At 43.8% G+C, this 16,975-nt stretch overlaps 1 protein-coding gene across 1 annotated transcript in view; it reads right to left on the bottom strand.

The window, feature by feature from the left end:
• BCO1 (beta-carotene oxygenase 1) overlaps positions 1–8,240 on the bottom strand; it is a 172,507-nt gene extending 164,267 nt beyond the window's left edge. The window contains exon 1 of the mRNA XM_085639534.1: positions 8,019–8,240. Within this exon, the coding sequence (XP_085495660.1) occupies positions 8,019–8,124 (106 nt within the window). The 5' untranslated portion in view covers positions 8,125–8,240. The remainder of the gene's footprint in view (positions 1–8,018) is intronic.
• Positions 8,241–16,975: the final 8,735 nt, after the last annotated feature.

Consider the following 16,975-nt stretch of genomic DNA (forward strand, 5'->3'; position numbering starts at 1 on the left):
ATTTCTTTGAGTCCTTGAACATCTGACAATAACAAACAAAACATGTTTTTCTTTATGTATGTTGGTCTGCATCAGAATGTTGATGCACACCCTATGATGAAGCATGACACTATAAGGTGTGTGAGGGCAGTAATAAATCAAGATAGGGGTTTCCAGTGAAGTAAAATGAGCAGATACCATGAAGACAACAGACCAGTTTGAAATCATCTTCCTTTCCTATGTGTGAGTAAATGTTAGAGTAGGGAGGGCGAAGGGTAGGGTGGTACCTCTCTCCCCCCCCTGTGTTTTCTGTGTGTAGAAGGAATACACAAAGCCCAACTGTCAGCTACACCCTGTCATGTGACCAGAGACAGGTTGCAGACACCAAAAGTTTAAGGCAAGAAAATGGCAGCTTTCTAAGAATGGGATTTTCACAATTGTAATTTAAAATCCAACCTCACCATCAGTTTCATTTTTAAATTGAGATTTCAGAGACACCAGAACTGGTTATCTCTTCCCATTTGGAAATTTCACTTACAACATGTAAAAGGCAATACCAACGTTATCCTATGGGAGAGATAGCCCTTGCAGGAGGGAAAAACGTATTTAAGAGTCTTTCAATACTAGGACATGTAAAACTTAAAAATGCATGTCCTACCTTTAAAATAGATTGAACCTTGCTCTCTGGGCTGTCCAAGGTCTACCCTAGTAGTGACGTGTTAAAAAGTATGTATTGAAAGGAAGATCTGGGCCTTGAAAAAGGTTTATTTTGCCAGGTCGAAATGGCAGTGTAAAACTGCACACACATGCTCTGCAATGGCAGGCCTGAGATATATTTAAGGGCTACTTAAGTGGGTGGCACAATCAGTGCTGCAGGCCCACTGGTAGCATTTAATTTACAGACTCTGGTCCTATGTAATGCCACTATACTAGATACTTATAAGTAAATTATATATGCCAATAGCGTATAAGGCAATCTTACCATGTTTAGAGAAGAGAACACAGGCACTTTAACACTGGTTAGCAACTGTAAAGTGTTCAGAGCCCTAAGGCCTACAAAAACGAATTCAGTAGATGGAGAAGTAAAGGCAAAAAGTCCAGGGATGACCCTGCAAAAAGAGCCAAGTACACTATGGGTTTAGCCTGATATACTCTGCGGGCTCAAATAAGAGAGGAGTCTCCCAAGACACTGTGGAAGTGCAAACTATCCCAATTTGGTTGCATTATTCCATTTGTTTCACTCCTCCTCCAGGTAACCCAATCAAGGGAAGCAGGGTAATTCTATCCAAGGCAATCTAATTGGTCGCTTGAATTAGGGAAAAAACTGTTTTTTTGCTCCAATGCACATCACTTTCGATTCTTGGACAATGACCTGGAGAATTCTCTCCGATCAAAACATCTCAAAAGCTCACAGCAATGTCTTCCTGGCACCTGTTGTTAAGCCAGGACAGCTCTGCATACAGTAGAATGTGTACTCTTTGTCTTTCTACCATGGATGCATCAGACTCTTTTGCTCTTAGATAGTTTGGCACTTTTTTTTTATCTTTAGCACTAATAGTAGAAGGGTGAGTACACATCCAAAACCCTGCCCTGTCACTATGGCAAAACTGTCTGGTACCTGGATCTATGTGGTAGTCTGAACTGCTGTGCACATGTTCTCATTTAAAGCCATAATACAGTTTGAAAAGTCCTGAACTGAAGCCACTGTGGAGAGGGTGTTCGTGGGAAGTTCTCCATTAACAGCATCAAACACTTTTTTCTTATCCTGAGTGCAGCATACTTATAGTTTTTGACGCAAGGATGAATGGATTCATACACGGGTCTCCCTGTAGATGTTTCGGGTGTGAACCGTTCTGGCAATGGGTAATACATTTATATAGAAGAATGCACTTCATAAGTTGCTTGAGAATGACCTGTCCAATAATCTTGGCATGAGAATCTAGGGAATTGGCCAATAAAAACTTGGGTTATTTTGGGCTCTGGTTTTTACAAAGAAGGACTTGAGCATTTTATCTGGATTATTTCTCTACAAGCGATTACCCTTTACAATTACCATATTCCAGTGTCATTGACAGTCTGTCAATAACTGTAATGTTCCATCTCATTTCTTTCTAGGTCAGAATTCTGAAGTACTGCACTACATTAATTTCCATCAGATCAGTTGGCATTTACTGGACATACTTTTTGCAGATTCTACTAAGCCAATGCATACATATGAGATGTTATCAGAGGGCATTACCTCAAAGGCAGGAACCTTGTGTTGCGTGGTGAATTAAAGTGTAATGATATAGAGTCTAGACTAAGCATGCTAGGTATTTGGCAAGCCGCCATTCGGTGGAGCGAGTGGTGGGCTTCTTAGAAAAACTTTAGCTCATGTGCTTATTTATTTATTTACAAATTTAAGGACTGCACCAGCCAGCAAACAATATTGGATTCTAAAGATATCCGCTATAATTTCCTGAAAATGTAAGTTTTCAGGGTTTGGCTAAAGGGAACAGAGTCTTGTTCACTCTTCAGAGTGGGATCCACAACTTCGCTCCCATAGACTCTGACGGCCCCTTGCATGCATGTGTTTTCTTGAGGTGGGGGAGACATCCTTTACATCGCATGCGATACATCACATGCTATTACAACGCGGTTGTTACAATGACTGCGTTGTTACATCGCAAACCATTACAACGCTAGTCGTTACAGTGATTTGCTGTAGGGGGCAGAAGGTGTTGGATTTAAAATCCAACACCTTCCCTATTGTTGCACAGACTGGAGTTAGAATAGTAAATTATAGCATTCCAACATCCAGCACCCCCTACAACAAGTCGTTGTAACGACTTGCGTTGTAATGGGATGCGATGTATCGCTTGCGATGGAACATCGCATATTCGAGGTGGGGCATGTAAAGAATCAAGCAGCAGCTAAAGATGGAAGCAGTCTGCAGGACGTCTGGGACATGTCTTCCTGAGGTATAGGAGCTCTCGTTTTTATGTCACAAGGATGTATACATACATATTTCCTGACATAAATATCATGTACAAAAAATATAATCCCACTGGGTCTAGATTTTCTATGTTTAACTCAACAGGGAGAAATTTAAGACATGAGGTTTATCTCAGGCAATATTTTTACAGCAATGTCCTGATACCTCACCCATGTCTTACCTAAGATCTGTACTGCTAGTTAATAGCCCTGATAAATGTTTAAAGCAAGTGCCATATTTTAAGGAACGACAAAGAATAGCTGTGGGTCTAGGGCGGGGGATGGATGGGGTTATTTGTAGGGAGGGAAGAGCTGAATATAGTGGGGTGGGGGGGCCCAAGTTTTTCTTATTAGTCCACTGCTGGCACTGCCAAATGTCGGCTTTGCTACTTATCAAGTATACCTTGTCTTTATTACAGTGCATGCCTCATTATTCCAGGTTATTTTTAGGTCTTGCCTGACCCAGCGCATGCGCTGGTCTGGCGAGACTTATTGAGAGGGCTCCAAAAAGTGCTACCAGGCAAGCCTAGTGCTACAGTGCATGTGCACGGGCGCGCGCGCCGCTTTTACCGCGATTACTTTCACTTTCGCGGCCCCACGGCCGCTTTGATGTTTGATCGCGATCGCGATCCCTTTCGCGGCCGCACGGCCGCTTGGCATAGCCAATGGGTCTCGCTTTTGGGACCTTATAAGTATTTAGTTATGCAACTGTTGCATGGCTAAACACTTATAAGGTCCCAAAGGCGAGACCAATTGGCTATGCCAATGCTTGTTAATTACTGCCTTTACACTTTGTCACTTGTTTACTGTACTTCTCTTCCTCTCTGTTCTTCCTTAATCTCTCTTGCTCAGAGTCACAGTGTGATCATGCCAAATAGGTCCCTGTCCCCAAAAATGAGTGCCAGTGCCCACCTCCTGCAACCTGCAGCTCAAATTAGCACTGCGGTGGGGGATCTTTATTCCATCAAGAATGTAATATTCTAAACATATTGGCTAAAAAAAGAGATTTAGCAGGTGGTTCTGATGAAAAACTCATGTGTAGTTTTAATATTTCAAGATAGAGCCAAGTAGCAAGAGTGTTATTTGTCAACAGTAAAAAGTCGTCTATGTGTTTAAAGGAACATTATAAACTTCACCATCAGGTTACATTCCGGACCGCATGTACTGCAATTCAATTGATTCATTTCATACAAGCTTCATTTTGGCTTAAGGCCATCAATGCACATAAATAAGCACGGTAAAACATTTTGCAGATTTTTTTTTTTTATATAGCGCGAACTCGACCCGAAGATATTGGAGCGCTTTACATGAGCACCGGTTACGTTACACAAGGACACATTCAGGCACGGGGAGATTAAGTGAATTGCTCAGAATCACAGGATGTGGACGCGACCCCGAGGCTCGAACCATGGTTTCCAGCACCAAAGACGGCAGTCTAGCCGACGGACCACAACGACAATCATACTGCAATAAATACATGGTCCACAAATAAATGTGGCTAAGAACAATATTAAAAACTGTCTTGTGGACAGAGAATAAGAACTCAGAATAAATAAAACATTAAAATGCACTTTTTGTACGTGTAAGCTCATTAGTAAAATTGCACCTGATATTTAGCCATTTTAGGCCCTAAATTTGGCCCTTGTTATCAACATAGCCAACAGGTAGCGGGAGAGTGCAAAAACCGTCAGTTTACTATAGTCAGTTTTTAATATCCTTAGGGCAGACTTATATTCTCTAATCTCCAAATTCCAGCAGAGAAGTAGGATCCTTGGGCCATATGCATGAACACATTTTCCCATAGACACAGAATGGGCAAAACCCTTTGATGCATCTGGCCCCTAGTTAGGTAGGCTGGACAGAATAGCATTGCATATTCTTGAAACTCCTTATAGGACCCACAACCTGGGCACAGCTGCTCATCAGTCAAAGGCGATTTAACTCTTTTGGTGGTAAATGAATGGAGGGGCAGGGTCCCATATCGGCATAACAGAAATTGACCAGTGGTGTAACACAGGCCCCCACAGTGCAGGGGGGGGGCAAAATTCCAGTGGACCCCCTCAGAACACTACTCTGCCCAAGAGAGCTCCTTAATGAGTCTGGAGGGGCACCTCCACATACATTTCAGGGGGGCACCCTCAAGTTTCGTTACGCCAGTGGACTAGACGACCTGCTTTTGTGGGGGGGTTCGATCTCATTTATGAAATCTTATCTGATGAATGAACCTGTAATTGAGAGAAAGGCATCACTCAGGGAGCTGTGCTGCACATTTCAGTGTATTAAAGACTCTTGATGCAGCCAGTATGCTAATTTGATATTATTCTTGGAAACTGATCTAGCCTCCACAGTGATGGTAGCCCAACGTCCCCCAGGGTAACTTTAATATACTGAATAAAGGTATATTGCTTGATCCAACCAGCCTAAGTATTTCTTCTAATCGATCTTGGTATGGACAAATCCCAGGGGTAGCCAAGATCCTCCTCCGAAAGAGAATGGGATGGAGACCAACTTTATCTGAGAGAGGCCTCAACCCTAAATCAAGTCTTAGTGGCAATTAAGGCATAACCCACTAATGTTCGCATGAATCGGATTCCACCAATTCTAGCAAGGAGACATCTAGATGGCCCCATAGTTCTGCACCATAAGTGGCCGTCTCCAGGGCTTTATGGTGGTAGACATGTAGTGTCGGTCGGATCTCAGAGTAACGGGTCAGCTTTGTAATGCTTCCTGCTACTTTCTCTAGTCTTAATCTGCGCTGCATAATGTGTGCCTGCCCCCCTCCCCCCCGCCCCCTACTCTGTTACTGTGATGCCCAGATAGGTGAATTATGTACTCTCTCCAAAGATTTTCCTGCCAATATCGGATATGCCCTGGTTGTGCAACCCGGGTTGATTACCATATACTTGGTTTTTGGCCATGTTTAGTTCAAGACCCTGTGCTATGCAAAAATCTTCAAAATGGTCCAGTAGTGCTTGGAGGCCCATTGTTGATTTGTAAATGAGGAGGGTATTGTAGGCAAACATGAGAGCAGGGATCCTCATGTCTGCCAATTTAGGGGCATCGTTGTCACTCTGATCTAAGTACTTTATAAGGCTATTAATGTACAGTAAGAATAGTGTGGCGGCATGCATGCACCTCTGCCTGACCCCTCTGGTGACTGGAAACGGCTCTGTAACCTCACCTACATTCCTGCATCTGACCTGCGCATAGTTATTGTTGTGCAGCCTCACTATGATATCTTGTAGATAATTTGGCACCCGTAGCTCTTGCAACATCCACCATAGAGTTGACCTATGGACTAGATCGAAGGTGGAGTGGTGGTCCACAAATACGATGTACAGGTGACCTCCTCCAGAGTGACCATTTTCCAAATTAACATAAGGAGTCAGAATACCTGATCAACTGTACTTGTGGCCTTCCTAAACCCCGCCTGCAATGGGGATAGGATGTTATCATCTGTCATCCAATCCTGTAGTCTGCCAAGTAGAATGCTTTAAAATAACTTTTGGGAGCTATCGAGCAGACTAATAGGTCAATAGTTGATTGGAAGTTCACGAGGTCCCATTTTATAAATGGGGACTATTTCTGCCTGGCCCCACGTTGGGGGCAAAGGTGCCTCTTGCAGAAAAGCTGTGAACAATGGTGAAAAGTAAGCTCCCCAAATTAAGAGGTCCCCCGGAATGTTATCCAACCCTGGTGCTTTATTAGGAACGATGCCCTCAATGGCTGTACAAATTTCCGCTACAGATATTTCAAAAAGGCTATGGTCATTCCCAGTTATGGGGACAGTGGCAGATGTCCCCAATATCATTCTCTACATTTCTGCATATGGCTGGGATCAAACTGGGGTGGTGTGGTGCGCAAAAGAACAATGGATTAAACCCAGATCCTTGTAACTGAGGGTGAATGTTTGCATTGTTCAGCAGTCTGTCCATCATTTGTTCTTTTTGCCCTGGTTTTAAAAAAAGCAGGAAGCCCTTTTTGCATCATTGCAAAGGAAGGATTTATGATATGCCAAAGAGTCAAGAAAAACTGTCCACTCAGTACGATATGTTTGGGTTGGTTTTTTTATGATGCAGTGCACGCACACACAGGTTCCTCATTTAAATAGGGCAGTTAGTCTGGGCGCATAAGGGACCGAGTACGAGGTGTATGTATGGGTGGTGTGGTAAGAGCCCGTATGTTCAGCACACAGAAATTGGACCTGGTGTTTCTCACACGGGGCTGGAGCTGCTCGGTCCTGTCTTTCTGACCACACCACTCTCTCCCTCCTCCTCCCCGCTCCCTCAGCTGTTCCCACCGGCCGCTCTCCCACGCACCCTGGGCCGGATGCCAGAGATCCATCTATTTCCACTCAAGTCCCGTAGAACCGGGGTTAGTGCTGCACAGCCATGTGATCCTCTCCATGCTGGGCTGGGGCCAAGCGTGTTTCTGACTCGAGTCAGGTGCCCCACGCATCCACCCGTCCATGCGCTGGCGCCACCCCCCCCCCCTTCCTCTCACCGTGGCCACCGTCTAATATCTCCCTACAATTTTATTTCGTCTTTTCCATTCCCCTTTTCCACTCTCTATTCCTCTTTTACTCTCGCTGTTTCCCTTTTCTGTGCGCTCCCACTAACTGCCCTATTTGCTCTTTAGTTTCTCCCCATCCATGAGATCACAACACTTCTTATCTCTCTCATTGGTACTAGGTCTCACTCCTCCCCGCCCCCTCCACACGCAGCCTCGCCTGTCGCTCGCTATCTGCCCACTATCTCTCCTCCTCTCCCTCCATCCTCCTCCCTTTCTCTCTCAGGTAACCGGCCTTTCTAGATCCCCGACAACACTTCTCTCTTTGTCTCTGGTACACAGCCTTTCTCCTCTCACTCACTAGCGTTCTCCCTCACATCCCACAGAGCCTCGCCTCTCGCGCTCCCCGCACCCCCCTTCCCCGCTTCTTACTCCCTCCCCGTTCTTTCACTGTCTGGTACGGTTTCTCATCTCACACTCTTTTGGCATATAATCACACTCCTCTCTCTTTTCTCACTCACTTTCCTCTTCTGGCACACCGCCTCGCCCCTCCTTACCTTGCACCCGTGCTTTCAGAGGCTCTGCGCACTCCTCTCTTGATCTGGAAAACACCTTCTTCAGCGCCAAGTTGGCCGCGGCCTTGCTGCTGCTGCTGCTGTCCATGGTGTGCGCGTGTCCTGATACGAGGCCCGGAGTGCAGCGGGGCCGAGCTCCTCCTGGTATTTATAGCGAGCCCTTGGCCAAAGTGCAGCGCGCGCTGATTCTGCATCTTACGGATGAGTGATATAACTGGGGAGCTGCCGGCTGCCCCATCTGCTCCGTAGCACGCATCTCAGTCCCGCCCCTCCCCACACGTTTTCACACTTCACTGACCACCACACACTCACGCCGTGCCTCGCTGCTCCTTATGTAACCAGTTGCATAAATCCCACCACCTAGCCCACCCGCTGCACACACCCAATCACAGGCTTCCCCCTCCACTGCAGAGGTCCCCTTAACCCGCCGACTTCCTTCCCTGCAATAGCCCACATCTCTACCTGCTTCCCCCGACCCCTCTACACGCTTTTCCGCCCTTGCAGACATGCTCGCGCCACCCTAGCTCCTACACCTTCGCGCCTCTCTCGAGCGTCCCACCCGATCCAATCTAGCGCTAGCGCTGCCACTCTGCACGTGTTCCCACGAACTACGCATGCCTCCCCGGCACAGGCTCTCACGCTCACTCGCTGCACGCATTCTCACATTCTACCAGCTGCTCTGCCTGCGCACACTTCCTCTCCTGTGAGATGTCTTCCAACAGAAAATGGTGTCCCCAGAGTAAACAAAGGAGCTCTTGAAGTGACAAAGCTGATGCCTTCTAGTAATTGGGCAGAACGAAAGCCATCCTCACGTTTAACGTGATTGAACACAGCTAACTAACAAGCATTTGCAATGCAAAAGGTCTCGCATTTGGAGAGTTTCAGCTATTGACATTGGAAATGACAATGCCTTTTATTTATGTTTTGTTGTAAAAACAGATAAATAAAAGGCATCATTTACAAAGCCAATAGCTTAAACTCTCCCAAATGCGAGACCTATTGCATTTTGTTTGGTGTTAGGAAAGAGGGTGTCCTAGTTATTTCAGAAAATAGTGCTCGGAGGCTATAATTGAAACCTAAGGGCAACAACACAGGTAACAGGGGGTGTCCTCATGGAAGGTTACGAAATGAGACAAGGCGGTACTAAGGTGGGACTACTAAGCCTATGGGCCAATGAACAGCCACGGTTTACAATGAACAATGATACACAGCAATGAAAAATAAGGGCGGAGAGTGGGCGGGGCTTTAAGTCCATACCTCACTACAGCTTGCCTCGCAGAGCAGCGCATGCGCTGCCCAGGCTCAATCTAGAAATGATAGAATACCAGATGAGCATACGTTTACTTACATATATAAATATGTAGACACTGAAAAAAACAAATATAAGTAACGTTATAGTTATGTCAGTGGTCGAAGTGGGCTGGATCATAGGGTCAAGACGTGCCCATCCTTTTTTCATTTAAGAAAAACAGTTCCCCTACTTTTTGTGAAAAGATAACAGTCCTGGGAGCCAAAGTGTAAAGCAGGGAGTCTCCTGTGCTGCTGCCTGAAAGAAATGTAAATGTGCACAAATTGTAAAGTTGTGAATGTAAAGGGTGCTTGGAAGCCGATATTGGCTTTAATTGATTGTATTTTTTTTTGTTGTTGTTGCAGTTTTATATAGCGCAAACTTGACCAGAAGGTAATGGAGCACTTTACATGAGCACTAGTTGTATTAAACAAGGACAAATACATTTTTTTGCTAGGCATGGGGAGATTAAGTAATTTGACCAGAATCACAGGCTGTTGAGCGGACGTCAGACTGGAACCTCGTTCCCCAACTCCAAAGTCGGCATATCTGGCCATTAGGCCACATCTCACTTGAAGCTTCCTGGTGACACACATTTATTTGTTTTGAGATGTATTGCAAGGAAGTTACCAGCTGAGCTGTGAACTGTGTTTTTTTAAAAAACAATCTTTAATGACAATTTATAGATACAACCCCAACCCGTATTCCAAGCAGAACAATTCTTCCACATATGGTTTGCTTACAGATACAAAATACAATGCAGTCCGCAGGGATGGGGTACAAATAAGCCAAACCAGAAGGAAACCAAATTCATATCCGTCGCCCCCAATACAGTATCATAATACAATGCCCCCCATCTGTTACCTCCACTACTCACAACTACCCGCTCCAACATTACAATCCTTCCCTGACATTACCATAATCCAATTCTTCAGCGGCTCCCAAACTTACAAGTCTCTTTCCCCAGCCACTCTACCTTTCCGAGCATAAACTGCTGTTTCTGTGTGGTAGATAGATAGAAGTCAAGCCATCCATTGGTGACTTGAGAGAGAGTCAGGATCCAGCAAACCTGTGGCCAAGCAGAGCCTTAGTACTGCCATTGCAATAAACATAAAAGCATGTGCATGTGGAGGGATGTCATTCTCCCGGACCCCTGACATAATGAATTGGGGGGTAATTGTAATCCGCAAACCCAACCTTGTCTCCAGTATTCTACTAATATCTCTTTTTAAGCTATCCAGACTGGGGCAGGTTGCAATCATATGTATAAGATCTGCCCCATAGCTATGACAACGAGGGCAGTGCGTGCCCGCTACCCCTCCCCATTTAACAGTCTTCCCAGGCGTGATATAAATATTGAACTACATTTTAAAATGGTGAGCTTGCAGATTGGCAGATAATACAATTGAGTGAGAAAAACCTAATGAAGCTTCACATTCCTCAGTTTCTACTTGCAGCGACTCATGCCGTCTGGTGTGCTTATCTATGTCATCAGCCATCCTGCAATTCAGCATCCTGTATAGTAAGCCCACTGTAGGTTTATGCTTGATAAGAAAATCCACTACATCCACCATGGAGAACCCACAAAGCCCCATCCTTTCTTCTTCAAGAAATTCCTAATCTGTAAATATTAAAAAAAATCTCTATGCTACAGACCAAACTTTCTTTTTATGACATCAAACAGATAAATACCTGCATCACCAACAAAATCTCCAAGAATGGACCAGCCACCCTCTTCCCAGCGCTTACCATGTGAATCCCTAAATATATCTAGCAAGAGTGGGTTTTTTTGCAAAGGGGTATAAAAATTCAAACGGCCCATTTCCAGTTTCTTCCAGACCATAGACCATATTCTATAGGCACACTTCAATGTTTTAAACTTAACTCTTTTGAAGTATCCTCAATCTAGTTGCCTCAAAAGACAGACCCCTAGTCTTGTCCCCTATTAAAAGCTCATAAATCGTAGGAGGGTCACCCTCAACTGATCCGCTTTCCTCTGCCATACAACAGCGATGCCTTCTGTTGAAGGTCCGTGGCCCAATAATACAGTCAAAAGTTTGGCACAGCCCATCCACCTTGTTCCTTAGGGAGTGACAAAAACTTCAGAGCCCTTCTGGGTAGAGAATAGGCCCATAGAAAACTCGAGGTAATCTGATCCAGAACCTTAAACCAATAGCCCTCAACTTCAACTATAGTACTTTAGGTAAAAACAGCATTTTAACAATATTACACCTCTCGATCAGGGTGAGCATCAGATTATTCATTCTCCCAAAGTCAAGCTTCGCTCTCCTGATCAAAGGGTTAAAATGATTCTCCACAATTTTCTCTGTATCTGAGGAAACATCAACCCCGAAGCAACCACATTTGCCACCACCCGCCTATCGTTCAGTTGAACCTTACTATTAATACCAATTTGTGTTTCATTTTGATTCACTAGGTACCTGGAAAGATTACCAAATTCCCTTTCTTCTATCTTAATTTCATTCACCGCTTCTTCTGGATCAGGGGTAACATTGCCAGTTATTCTGCATATGCCAAGATTTTGGTTTCCCATCCTGGGACACATACCGTTAACATTGTTGTATTTCCCTTATCAGGTTGTCTATATAGAGAGCGAACAATAAGGGAGAGCAGGGGAAGCCTTGTTTCGTACCCTGTTGAATCATCACCATCTCAGATTTGCCACCCTTCAATGAGACTAGCCACTGGATTTCATATAGCGAATTAACTGCAGTTATAAATCCAAGTTCCTACCCTTTTTTTTCATGACAGCCGACAGATAGGACTAGGAGACCTGTCAAATGCTTTCTCCGCATCTAATAATATTAATGCCATAAGGTCTCCTGATAGCTTAACAACACCTACACCCTCATTCCATAGCGCCAAAACGCCCTAGGGCATGAGTTTTGCGCTTTATAAGTTGCATTCAAATTCAAACAACGTCAATTAATGCAATAACCTGTCGTATATGATCAGTTCTGCCCCGGCCAGGGATACACCTGTGTTGTACTGGAGAGACTATCTTCCTTTTCTAACACCTCTAATCTCATAGCCAGAATTTTAGCATACATTTTTGCATCACTATTGACCAAAGAGAATGGTGGATCATACCCTAATTCATGCACAGGTTTGCCTTTTTCGGGAAATACTATTATATTAGTAGACTCCCATGAGTCGAGAGCATCAGCCCACCCTTGTGTCTGTAAAAATACTTATATAAAAGAAACAAGGGCACCCAAAGGCGATAGGTCAGGGACCTTGGGAACTAATTTGTTATTAGAGACAGGGGTCCCTGAAAAATTGGAAAATATTAGTGCAATGAATATAGCTTCAATCAGTGCTATATTTATGCCGATATCCAGCCGGACAAAGGCGCATTTTAATATATACAATATTGAAATAAAGGCGAATACATTGCAAGTCAAATGACAGTGGGATACAAGCCTGTATCCGAGGACTTACATATCATACAAACAGTTGAGTACAGAAAAGGCTCAGGCAGTTTCGTGGTTGTTTCATTCAGTAAATGCTTAAATGGCGAAACAACTAATATACATGAGGTCATCTTCACAATAACTTAGGTACGGAAAATACTATGTGTAAGGCTGACAACTGTGTTGACGGCGTTTCGATCCTTATCAAAAAGATATCGGATCATCATCAGGACTTTAACAATTAAAATGCCTGTGAACAATTGCCTCGGACAACGTGGTGTTCGTGTATAAGACACGGAGGCTCAATGTAGCAGACGGGCGAGTCAAATCCGAAGCATCCCGGAGTGGGACAATTGTTCGAAACCTTACAAATTGAAGGTAGGAGATTCAATAGTAGTTAAACCTCGCGGTGGTGGGACAGGCCTCATGGGCGGGTGGAGTGAAGTCCGACGGTCGAATTGTAAAAATACTTCCAACATAAAAGTTTGAATGCATGATGCAAAAACTTTATAAAACTCACCAGGGATCAGATCCGTCCCTACTGCTTTCCTTGTTGGTACAGATGAGATGGCCATAATAACTTCCTTACTCCTAATCAGTTGATCTAATAAATCCCGAACCTCTGCATATAATTCCTCATGTATTGTTGAATCTAGATAACCCTTTACATCTTCAATCTCCTTACTCCCCTCCTCAGTATACAACTGCTGAAAGAATTTTTGAAAAGTAGTGCGTATTCCTCTCGGGTTAGAAACCATGTGAAGTGTGTGGTTTTAAAGGACAGTTATAAAAAAAGGCATGAAGTACAGTTTGGGTGTTATTAAAATCTATATTTTGGAAGTACTTTTTATCTTAACCTTTTTGAACATTTTGTAGCACTCTATTTTATTCTGTGTGTAGCGCAAGATTAAAAGAATGGCTTAAATGTTCACAGTGCTTTCTGACATAGACTGAGACCTCTTAGCACTAAACAACACAAGTCACTATTCTCCACTACTCCAACCAGGATTCTTGTTCTGTGGCTCTCTGTTTACAGATACTGACCCCTGCAATGCAGTAACTTATAGAGGTAGAATAGTGCATTCCTCAGTGATTAACTTCATTTGCATTTATTTTTCACTTAAGCTATGTGTTATTTTAACCGCTTCGCTGCAGCCGGAATTCCCCCGCTGTGCTGTAAAATTTCACACGTGCGCGGTTCAGACGGTCCCCGGCCGTCCTCTGCACATGTCCACCGTGAAGTCAGACGGACGGGGGCCGTCCAACACACGGAAGAGGTTATATGTAGTTACCTGAAAGACCAAAAAAAGTCACAGAATATTTGTGTATTTAAAGAGTACAGTGGCAATTGAAACAAAGAAAGTGGTGTTCTGTACACCAGAACTATAGTCCAGCTGACTCCACGCATACTGGGTAGTTGGTATTGCTGCCATTCGGTGAGAGCAGCTGTTTCTGCATGGTCTCGCCGGGAGGGAGCAATCTGTGTTTCCCAGGAGGAGGGTAGGGAAAAAGAAGTCTGCTTCTACCCAGTGAGAGCATTTTTAAAGTTCCCACGAATCAGAGCAGATATGCCTTCCCTGCCCACAATCCTGCAGGCAGGGAAGGCAAGTTTGCCCCCACCTGGCAGGAGCTTTAAAAATGCTCCCGCCAGGTGGGAGCAAACATATGTTTCCCTGCCAGCGCTGATGCCAGCAGGGAACCTACTGTGTTCCAGGTGTGGGCTCCCCAGGTCACAGTCTGTGAGCTGGCCCTGGGTGATGGGGTCCTCGGGTCCTTTAGAAGGTCAGCAAGGGGGGCCGCAAGGCCCCCCTCCCTTTTAAGTTCTGTTTTGCCCCAAGTGATTGGGCCCCTGGGTCCTTTTAAGCCCCCATCCCTTTTTATTTTGTTGAATTCAGCCCCAGGGGATGGTGTCCCTGGGGTCTAATAAGGCTCGGGAGGGGGGATGCGCCCCCTCCCATCATTTGCTCATCGCCATGGAGGAAGGGGTTCCTAGGGCTTCGCAGAGGCTCTGGGAGGTGGCTACATGCCCCTCCACGGTTAATATGGAAGTCGTCCCTGGGGGAATTCGTGCCCCAGGGCCTAATATGGCTTGGCCTCGGGAGGAGGGCAGGCACTCCCTCCCCTCATTTAATTATTGGTCCTGGGGAAGGGGTCCCTGGGGTCTTACAGAGGTACATGGTGGGGGACCATGCACCCCCTCCCCTAAAGAAATATTTTGTGCCACCTACTTTAGTCACTGACCCACCCCAAGGGGTGGGGGGAGGGTTAAAGAGCAGCACAAGAGCCTTTACTGTTTTGCTTTTAAACATTTCCACTGATCCTAGTGGGTCAGGGTACCCCTACCCTATTATTTATTTTTTATAGTACATTTGAGATGTCATCAGGGAAGTAACTCACCATGTCATGAGTGATGTAATATGTGACATCCTCAGCAGTGCATTGCGGGGCGCAAGTTATAGTTAGGTCAGCTAACTATGACAGCTGAATTTCTCTGCTTTTGTACAAGTGACATTTCAACCTAACTATAACGTCCCTGAACCCTGTGGTTTTTTCAGTGAATTTCTAAGTTTTTTAAAATTCTAATTCCTAACTATAACACCCCTGAAACCTTTGTTTTATTCAGGGAATTTCTAAGGATTTTTAAATGCTAATTACTAACTATAATGTCCCTGAAACCTGTGGTTTTTTCAGAGAAAATCTAAGGTTTTGTAACTAGTACTGACATTTGTTGGGTGGAACAGAAATGCCGCTACATGTTCAACCATTTCTGAGGAATTGCAGTGTGTACAAGTTCCAGTACATGCTAAGAAGGTTCTTCAAAATACTTTTGCTTTCATAAAAGTAATGTCATTTTTTTAACCTTTTTTTAATATATGTTTACCAATTTATATATATAAAAAAAAATGGTGAGAATCGTGTACCGATCGCGTACCAGTCACGGTAGGTGCGCGAATCCAAGCATCGTGCTGCCATATTCATTTGTTCTCGTAGGAGACGCAGTTCCCAAATTTTTCATTTAAAAAAAATGTAAATACATGTTATATACTATATATTTTTTTAAATCAATCGTATGTGTTTTATTGAAAGAGTTATAAAAGTGATATTACTATAAACATTTTGAATATTTCAGTTCTTATAATGAAGTTACTGAAGCCACGACGGTCCCGCATACCCTCTTGCACGTATTTCCAGGTACACGATAGGTACACAAATCCAGCGCAAATTATTTAGTTCTAAAACCATATATATATATAACTTTATAATACATATTATACCAACAGATTTACTACTGTATTTGTAACTGGAATAAATATATAATATTGTTTAAACATATTTTTGGGAGTCGCGTCCGGTGCCCGGTGAATACACGTCTGGAACGAGACTCCCATGTGTCTTCCAAAGAAAGGATTTCATTGGTTAAGAAGCTGTCTATTCTACTACTTGGAGGACCCCACCCAATCTTTTCTTTCTTCCAGGAGCATCTTTAGAAGCAACGCCTCTTGTGTTTTCTCTCCCTCTCCTTATATCTTTTGGTGTTTTTATTCAAGCCTACAAAATTACATCAGCAAATCCAATGCAAGATATATTTGAAGATGAAGAGGAGCTGGAAGAGCTAATAAGGAAAAGAAAGGAAAGTGTTGTCTGGGCTTTTTCTCCATTCCACCTGGGGAGAAAAAAGTGAACACCCGCAAGGTGACTTGCACTGTGTGCGAAAAAGTTTTATATCAGGGATTCAAGAAGAAATACTCCTGTGGAACTTCATCAATGATGAAGCATCTGCAAACAATGCATCCTAATGAGAACTACAACAAATACCACAGGATGATGAAGTTCCAGGAACTAGTTCATCTGCGGGATCTACTACAACACCACAAACATAATTACTAATTTCTGAGCTTGCAGGTTTAAAGCAGCACTGCATAAAGTGCAACAAACTACTTTGTGCTGGAGAGCAATCAATTGCAACAGTTGTTGCAGCTGCAAAAAATCACAAATGTTAATTTTTTGGTTGTTTTGCAATGACGTTTTATTTGCAAAATGTTTTCAGAACTTTACTACAGTTTGTTGTCTTCTTTTTTTCAATCTTCTTTTTTTTAAAAGTACCCCAAAAATAAAAAAAAAGAGTTAAAAAAACAAAAAAATACAAAAAAAGAAGAAAATAAATGGTGCTTTTTAGAACTGCCTATTTTGTTAAAGATAGACAAACTTGTATGTGT

Source organism: Triturus cristatus, chromosome 12 (genome assembly GCF_964204655.1).
Source record: "Triturus cristatus chromosome 12, aTriCri1.1, whole genome shotgun sequence".
NCBI lineage: Eukaryota > Metazoa > Chordata > Amphibia > Caudata > Salamandridae > Triturus > Triturus cristatus.